Consider the following 9,436-nt stretch of genomic DNA (forward strand, 5'->3'; position numbering starts at 1 on the left):
TTTATCCTTAGCAGGATTTTGGGACACGGCGGAGGACAAGGCCGTGGCTAGCAGGCCGTGGCTAGCAGTGCCCACTGACTGGCAGGCTTTAAGCATATCAGCAATGGCTATATTTGATGTTGCCATTAGAAGGCGCAGCACTTGCTTACAGTCCTCATGATCAAACGCAAGCTGGCGTACAATCAGTTCTTGTGCTGCCAGGTCCTGAACTTGCCGCTTGAAGGTATTGTACAAGCGATCAACAAATTGTCCATAGGGCTTTGCAGGACCCTGTCTAACGCTTCCCCATCGGCCATCACGCTCATTCCTGTCATCAGGGACAGAGGCCAGAGTCTCTTGGGCAGAGGCTGAGGTGGCTGCCCAATACCGAGGGTCGAGAGTTGGCTGTTGGGCAATGGTAAGAAAATTGCCTCCTCCCGTTAACCCATCGAGGACATCAGCTTGGGTTAACATGACGGGGGCTGGGGGTGGGGCGGCACCAGCAGCCAAAGCAGCCAAAGCAGCCTGATGATTAGCCAATGCAACATTATTAAGATTATTCCGAATCCCATCAACACGACGTTGGCAGGCCCAGTGCCAAGCTTGTATAAACAAAATCATTTGATGAGGCTGCATTACAGTGCGGGCCAACAGCTTAGCATCCTCTGGTATCAAATTTTGTTGAAAAATAGTGCCAAACAAGCCCAGGGTGTAAGGAGATTGTAAACCATTGTCCTTGACAGAGGAATGTAGTTCCTTTATGAATCTCAAATCAAACTGTTCGTGCCGGGCTGGGCCTCCCCCTGGCGCGGCAGGAGCAATCACAGGGAAGAGATTAGGAGTTGTACAATCAAAACCCAACAATGGGGCAGCGGCACGGAGAGATTCTTGGAGAGGCGTAGTAGGAGCGGTGCCAAATGCCTTGGGCGGAGGAGGTGGAAGAGCAGGGGGTGCTGCAGAATTTGAAGAATGCAGGGGAGTGACAGGAGGAGGCGGCGGTTTAGGAGGTAGGTTTGAGGCAGGCAAAGCGGGAACCGGGGGGGCGTTTGAAGAAACTGTTGCAGCAGCCAGTAGAATGTTTGAAGGAGTTAAGCACGACATAGCTTTGTAGACGTTACTCCAGGCATGCAAAACCTTTACATCAATCTGCGGATGATTTTGAAAGAAGTGTCCAATTTTTTTCCAATCGTCTAACTCCCAGTTTCCGTCCTGGGGGAACCACGGACAGTGAGTGTCCAGGGCTTTTATAAGGGACTTAAGGTCAGCTTTCCGAACAGCAAGGTTGTTACTGGCCAAAAGGAATTTAAGGTCTTTTAAAAATTTTTTCTGTGGTGCAGAGAGAGATTTTCCCATGATTGCAAGAGTTGCAAAAAGAGCAGGGAGCACTTACCGAGGGATCCGTAGGAGGATGAGAGAGAGGCGCCTTTTTGCCCTGTCCGGGCGGAGATAAGTGCTGATAAGTCCGTAACGTAGTCCAGAATCACATTCACACGGGAGCTCTCACCGGGGATCCACTACGTGGATGAACGACGCGTCTGCAGCCCTTGCGGGGCGAGGTGAGAGCTGAACGTTGTACACACGGGAGCACTCACCAGGGATCCACTACGTGGATGAACGACGTGTTGGTGAGTGCTGAATAATGAAAAACAGGCAGTCACACGGGAGCACTCACCAGGGATCCACTACGTGGATGAACGACGTGTAGGTGAGTGCTGAATAATGGAAAAACAAACAGTCACACGGGAGCACTCACCAGGGATCCACTACGTGGATGAACGACGTGTTGGTGAGTGCTGAAAAACAACGTGAAGTTCGAAGGCAGTCACACGGGGCACCAATTGTCGAGTTACAGCTCGGCATCCAAGGAAAAATCAGTCTCACACCAAGATAGGTTCCGAATTATGGCTGCTCCTAGGGAAATATGGCAGCTCCTAGGGCTAATGCAGCACAGCTTTTATTGTGTGAAATGTGTGAAATAGAAAGATACAAGCCAAGTAAGGATACAAAAAATACAAGTCAAGCAATTTGTTCTAGCCAGCAGATAAAGACCTTGGTACTAGACCATGCGAGCGATCAGACCATACTACGTTAGCCAATCATATGGGACAGCACGAGCTGTTCACGCGCTATTCATGCTCCAAGGATGCTTCTAGCTATGAGATCACCCTGTAACAATAAGAACTTTGCTCATGCTCTCATGTACAAGCAATCATTTTCCCACAGCATAGGAATTCGTCCGTCCCCCCAAATATAGTCCGCCACCCCCAAGGTCTGAGGGACAGTGGAATGGCCCCCTGCTGAAAAAGTTTGCTGACCCTTGTTGTAAGGGGAATCTTAACAGATTAGCAAACTGATGGTCTGCTACTACGACAGTGTTCTACAGTAGTGAGATTTTGGTTCCGATAACCCTCACCTCAAGCCAACAAGGTTCACTGAGTGATTTTGCACCAGTCATTCTCTCTCAACCTAGCCTGGGGAAAGGAAAATCATGTATGTTAAATGGAACTCCTTGTGAATAATTGCAAGGATACTTGAGGAAATGGCTGGGATTTGTTTGTCTTGATGGAAAGAAGGAAGACTTCATTAATCAGTAAAAGCCTCGAGCTGGTAAGATGACTGAAGATTTCTACTGTGGTAGATAAACCTAGTATCTTGAATGGTTCTGATACATCATTTGAAACAGATATCAAGTACATACATTCCCACATTTTTGTGTGTGTGTCTATTTGTGTTCTCACATATAAATAAATGAACTATTAAACAGAAAATTATAATACGAGACAACCATCAGTAGTGGAAGTATCATCATTTCCACGACTGCCCAAGGACTTACAGCATCTCTCTTGTCATTTAAAAGTAGTAATTACTGCAAAGCTGAAATTTTTTATAAGCCAGCCATTAATTACTCATCAAAGACTTTATCAGCTTGCCTTCTTTAAGACAATCCATGTGCTTAAATTTTGCACTTCTATTCAGCAGAAATAATAAATGTACCATGGCTGAGCAAGGCTAAATGCTTATTTTATATAGTCCCAAGATTTAAAACCGTAGATATAACTATTTAAAACAGTTTTGAGGCATATAACTTATATTCCACAATCAAGGAAAGTATATTTATACATTCTGCAGCTATCACCCTTTGCTAATAAAACAAAAGAATTATGCAATCAGTCTTTAGAGTAATCAGATCAATGGTTTATTTTGCACCAGTAATTTAACATAAACTGTTCATTTCCTTGTTAGACAGATGTATGGAAAAGCAATCAACCTGAACCATTAATATTTGGACTGGCATACAAAGATCTGCAGGTGTGCATTTGACAATTTATAACTTCAAGTTTGTACGATCATGGTATTTTTGGTAGGGGTCATCAATGTACCAGTTTCTTCTTTTCCAGAAGGAAGATGTCATTTTATCAAGGAGCTTAGACTGTGTTTTATTGCAGAACACATGTTCCCTCAAGCGCCTCCTCCGCCTATAATTTTTTTTCCACAGCCGTTTCTTGTAACCAGCCTGTCATCAAAGAGTAAAAGATTTAATTCTTCAAACGTATGAATGGGTATCCACAAAATAAATACATAATCATCACGCAAGTAGATTTTCATATAGCCTGTTCTGTCCTTCATTTTTTAATTCTTGCACTTTTCTAAGCTACAATTACAAAAGCAGCCTCTCTCCCACACACTGGCATATCATGCTGTCAAGACAATAACATTCAATGAAGAAAATATTACCCTTCTCCTTAGCCAAAGGCCACAGTGCAATCTGAGAAATCTGTGAATCACAGGTTTTACAGTTTTCCTTTTTCCTTTTCGCAAGCCGAATTTGATGAGGGTCCTTACTTGCTGATGAAGGATACTTGGGAGCAGTGGTGTTACACTGAAATTTGTAGAAAATCAAGAAAATATGAAGTTAGATCTAATAGCTGTGACCTGTTTAATTTAGCAGTGTCTCAATAGCACAGAAACCTTATCCCAAGATCCTTGAAAAGACAAAAACTAAAAACATCTCAGCAATGCTCCATGAATAGCAGAAGTCACAAAAATGTTCAAATATCTCCTTAAAATTATTTCTGTTATATAAGAATTCAAACTAGTGCACCGTGGATGAAGAGGATGTAATATGTGCTCACCTCCAAAGTATGTTTGTATGATCACACCACAATATTGTTGTTGCTTCCATTACCTTACCAAAGTGGCAGACTTTGGTACCCTGTGCAAAGCCAACATTTGCCCGCTTCTCTGTGACCAAACACAATCCTGTCCCATGTTGTTACTCTCATGTTCCTTGAACAGTATAAATGGGGGAAACTGCCTGAGATATGGGAGGTGGGAGCATCCCCATAACGGCTCTAGCATGCACATAGGGGAGAAGGAACTGGGATCTTACTTTGTTAATACTCACACTAAGCCTCATCAATACCTGCTTCAGAATGCAAATTCGGTGCACTAATACATCATCATAATAATAAAAAATATTTTTTATTTATACCCCGCCCTCCCCAGCCAAGGCCGGGCTCAGAGCAGCTTACAAGCAATAATAAAAACAAGTTGAATGATTACAACTTAAAAACAAAATTAAAATACAACATTAAAATATTGAAACAGTAAAATATTAAAATGTAGCCTCCTCACCGGAAGAGAAGGAAAAGAAAAAATAAAGAGAGGGAGGGAATCAAATTGGCTCCAAGCCAAAGACCAGGCGGAACAACTCTGTCTTGCAGGCCCTGTGGAAAAAAATCAGATCCTGCAGGGCCCTGGTCTCATGAGGCAGAGCGTTCCACCAGGCCGGAGCCAGGGTTGAAAAGGCCCTGGCTCTGGTTGAAGCCAATCTAACTTCCTTAGGGCCCGGGACCACTAGGGCGTTGCTATTTATGGACCTTGAGGCTCTCCGTGGGGCATACCGGGAGAGGCGGTCCTGTAGGTACAAGGCTCCTAGGCCGTGAAGGGCTTTAAAGGTCAAAAGCAGCACCTTAAATCTGACATGCCTACCAACGGGCCAGTCCTACCCCCAGAATTGGCTTCTGGCACAAATAACAACCCAGTGGGCAAATGGGAGGGAAAAGAAGAAAGAAAATGGACTAATGCGTCCTTCCTTGTTTATGTGGCTTTGGCAGCTGCAGTATGAATAATATTGGAAAATGTACTTTTCCCAAGCTCCAGAAAGCAGGGATGGAAGGGGGGGGGGGAGAGGCATCCTGGGGAAACAGCGTTAGCCCTACCCCAAACGACTGAGGAACTGCAGTCACAAGCTTAGCAACCACCAGGGCCTCTTAGGTAGGAGGTTTGAAGACTTGCCAGTACACTTAGAACTCGTAAGGGAAAAATATTTTTTGTCAAAGTGTGTTGTAGTTTCACGCAAATTACTAGTCCCAAACTGAATCAAGCTCAGAGGAATCACCTCTAACTACTGTTGATATTCTGACATCTTAGCCAAAGTACGCATATAACCTAATACGTTCTTAAACACACCAGCAATACACTAGGAATCCTGTTACTACTACAGGGGTACCTCTGGTTACATACTTAATTTGTTCCGGAGGTCCATTCTTAACCTGAAACTGCTCTTAACCTGAAGCACCACTTTAGCTAATGGGGGCTCCTGCTGCTGCTGCGCTGCCGCTGCACGATTTCTGTTCTCATCCTGAAGCAAAGTTCTTAACCCGAGGTACTTTTTCTGGGTTAGCGGAGTCTGTAACATGAAGTGTATGTAACCCAAGGTACCACTGTATTAGTAAGGAAACTGAGGCAACAGGGACCTATCCCAACATTTTACACTATTATTATGCCTATATAATGGAACACATGGTGCTTTTACGGACAATCAAGCAAATATTAGCTCCAGCTCAAAATCTGTAAAAATCTAAATTTCAGCAGTGAAGAGGGGAGAACATGCAGGATACAGTTACACATACTTTGACTTTTTTATGGTTGGGGACCAGGTAGAAAGGTTTATAACAAAATCTGTATGCAGGACAGGATTAAATTTTGTTAAATTGTGTCTACCTGTTCAAAATTGAGACTGAATGCCCATAAGACCCACTTCCAATGGAGAGAAGAGGTTTTCTGGTGGAGATTGTTGATATCTTCCTGTGGCTGATGTGAATTGAAGACAACCAAGAAATTGGGCGGATGCTGTAAGAAGTATTACTGGCCAAAGGGACCAAAGGGCAGAAGGATCTTAAAACCCCTAGAGAAATAAGAGAAAACATTATGAAAAGCAAGCAGACCATGTATCAAGAAATGGAACCAGGAACTGCCTTCATCTGGCTTCTCCCTGTTCTAGACTTCTCTAAGTGAGTGTTGATTATTATGAGACTGATGGAGCCAGGTGAAGACCTATCTCAGAGCTTACCAGCTTAATTTTCCTCTCACCAAGAGAGAGAGCAGGAGGCAGGCAAAGATTACCTCAGAAGTCAGACCTCACAGCCTGCTTCTCCTACCCTGCTGCCCTAGAAGATTGTCTAAGGCAGTGTTTCCCAACCGGTGTTCCGCGGCACACGAGTGTGCCGTGAGACGTTGCCTCGTGTGCCGCGAGATGCCTGGAGGGAGGCGGGCGAGTCGGGCGGCGAGAGGCGGGGCGGCGGCGGCGAGGAGAGGCCGCGCCTCCTGCTGCTGCCTGGCGCTCCTCCTCGCAGCCGGCAGCGCTGCCTGGGCGCCTCCGCGCGACTCTGCCTCGCTGGGTTTGGTCTCCCAGCAGAGACGGGTCACACGCGCCCCTCCCTCCCTCCCTCAGCCTGCGCGGAGGGAGAGCCAGAGAGAGGCATCGCTCCTGCGCTCCGAGGCGGATTGAGCGCAGCTGAGAGGAGCTGCCGAGGGAAAAAGCTTTCACTTTTGTGCGTCCCTCCCGGCGTGACGCTGCCCGCTGACGTCACGGGGCGGGGCTTTACTGGTGGTGTGCCGCGAGATTTTTTTTCAGTAAACAGGTGTGCCGTTGCCCAAAAACGTTTGGGAAACACTGGTCTAAGGCAATCTTGGGTCCCCAGATGTTGGGCTACAACTCCCATCATTCCTAGACAGCATGGTCAGGGATGATGGAAGTGGCAGTTCAATAACATCTGGGGAGTTCAATAACATCTGGGGACCCAAGGTTGAGAAAGGATGGTCTGGGGCTGTCAACTGTCCTGTGGAAAGGATCCCAATGGCTTTTAATGGTTCATTGTGGGGGTTTTCTTTAATGTAGTTTAATGTTTCTTGTAAATTGCCTTGGAAGGATTAGTATCATGGAAGGCAAACTATAAATAAATTGATGAAAATAATAATAATAAATATATATTGGGGGTGAAGAGTCAATGTGGAAGGGCAATCAACCAAATGAGTGCGTGCTAATAGGACTTTATTATTTAAATAATAATAAACCCACTATAAGACTTCATCAGATCAATGCCAGTTTTCTTTTGTAATCGTTAATAATATGACTCAAAGTTGGTGAGATTTCTTGCTTACAGCATTTCACATTAAGCGAACTGCTATGATTAGTCAAAGCACTAACACTCAGACGCAAGGAAAGTGATGGTCAATTTCCAAAAGCAGCATTGCGTCGCAGTTATCTTGCAAGATTTCATCACAACCCCCATTCCTGCTTGAAACAGCAGCAACCTTAAGATGAAAGTCTTCAGGTCCTACTTTTATTGCTGCTCATCATTTTAACCTACTTCAGCCTCTGCTGGGAGCCAATGCTATTATACCTATGGCCTCCGTTTCTTTTTCTTTCCTTCTTTTTGCAGTATCTAGTTTAGGGTGATCTAGTGACGGCCAGCCTTTCTTCCAACTTTGGACCTGTGGAGGTAGCTCCAAAATTGGTTGGCAACTGCATGGTCCGAGCAGGGTCAAACCAACAAGTCCCCCATACCACCCTTTAAAGCCCTAAACGGCCTCGGTCCAGTATACCTGAAGGAGCGTCTCCACCCCCATCATTCTGCCCAGACACTGAGGTCCAGCGCCGAGGGCCTTCTGGCGGTTCCCTCGCTGCGAGAAGCCAAGTTACAGGGAACCAGACAGAGGTCCTTCTTGGTGGTGGCACTCACCCTGTGGAACGCCCTCCCACCAGATGTCAAAGAGAAAAACAACTACAGTGGTATCTCGGGTTAAATATTTAATTCGTTCCGGTGGTCTGTTCTTAACCTGAAGACCACTTTAGCTAATGGGGCCTCCTGCTGCTGCCGCACCACTGGAGCACGATTTTTGTTCTTATCCTGAAGCACTATTTCTGGGTTAGCAGAGTCTGTAACCTGAAGCGTCTGTAACCTGAAGTGTCTGTAACCCAAGGTACCACTGTATCTGACTTTTAGAAGACATCTGAAGGCAGCCCTGTTTAGGAAAGCTTTTAATGTTTAATAGACTATTGTATTTTAATATTCTGTTGGAAGCCGCCCAGAGTGGCTGGGGAAACCCAGCCAGATGGGCGGGGTATAAATTTTATTATTATTATTATTATTATTATTATTATTATTATTATTATTATTATTATTATTATTATTATTTCCTAACCAGGAGCTCCAAGTCCCACTGCCAAGCATCATCTGCAACAAAATAATCCGAATAATCAAATAGGGCCAACGATTTATTATAGGCTCTCTCTCTCTTCCTGCGTGTTCCTCGCTCGGTGCTAAAGCGAGGCATCCGTTAAAGCGGTCAGGCCAAGCGGTCAGGCCAAGCGGGGCTACAGAATAATAATAATAATATATTTATTCCCCGCCCTCCCCAGCCAAGACCGCACTCAGGGCGGCTAACAGCCAATAATAAAAACAACTTGATTAAAATACAATTTAAAAGATTAATCTACAACATTAAAACATTAGGGTGCAATAGCTTCATAGGAGGAGAAAGGAAAAAGAAAGAGGGGGAGAGAATCAAGCTGATTCTAAGCCAAAAGGCTAGAGGCGTTGACTCTCTCCCCGCCTGTCACTCACACGACGACACCCGCCCCTCCCCCCCCCCCCGTGCGACCCTCAGTCATTCCCCCGACCCCGATCACTGACCTGGGAGCCTCCGCGCCGCAGCGAGCGCCGCCATGTTGGCTCCTCCGCATGCCCGCTACGGCATCCACGGAGGGTCAATGCGGAGCAGAAAGCAAAGGCGCGCGCGTAGAGCCCCGGCCCCGCCCCTGCCCCTTCGCTGCCTTATCAAGGGAGGATCGGCTGGATCTGCAGCGACGCTTCCTCGCAAGCGCAAAGCGGCGTTCCTGGTCGTCGCCCGCCAAAGGAAAGCGTTCCCGGCTTAGCTCAGAAATGCTGACTTTTTGCGGTTTTAGTTTGGGAAACAAATCGAGTTTTGCGCGTGGCAAATTTGCTTCTTTCCTCCCCCCCCCCAATTTTTCCCAATTGGTTTTCACAACAGTATAAACAAACAAACAAACAAACAAACAAACAAACAAACAAACAAACAAACACATAAGACAAACAAACTTAAATCATAGCCTTATTGAAAATTACACTTATTAACATGGTTAGGTGAC

General features: G+C 45.6%; 1 protein-coding gene across 1 annotated transcript; it reads right to left on the reverse strand.

The window, feature by feature from the left end:
- Positions 1 to 3,152: 3,152 nt before the first annotated feature.
- MRPL35 (mitochondrial ribosomal protein L35) lies at positions 3,153 to 9,076 on the reverse strand. Its single transcript, XM_083470350.1, has 4 exons — positions 8,961 to 9,076; positions 5,986 to 6,169; positions 3,715 to 3,859; positions 3,153 to 3,493 (listed from the first exon to the last, which is right to left on the reverse strand). Exons 1-4 carry the CDS (start codon positions 8,992 to 8,994, stop codon positions 3,305 to 3,307), a joined length of 552 nt encoding a protein of 183 aa, XP_083326476.1. The 5' UTR covers positions 8,995 to 9,076; the 3' UTR covers positions 3,153 to 3,304.
- Between the last annotated feature and the right edge of the window lie 360 nt (positions 9,077 to 9,436).

The sequence above is a fragment of the Podarcis liolepis genome (genome assembly GCF_965112155.1).
Source record: "Podarcis liolepis genome assembly, chromosome: 13".
NCBI classification, from domain to species: Eukaryota; Metazoa; Chordata; class Lepidosauria; order Squamata; family Lacertidae; genus Podarcis; species Podarcis liolepis.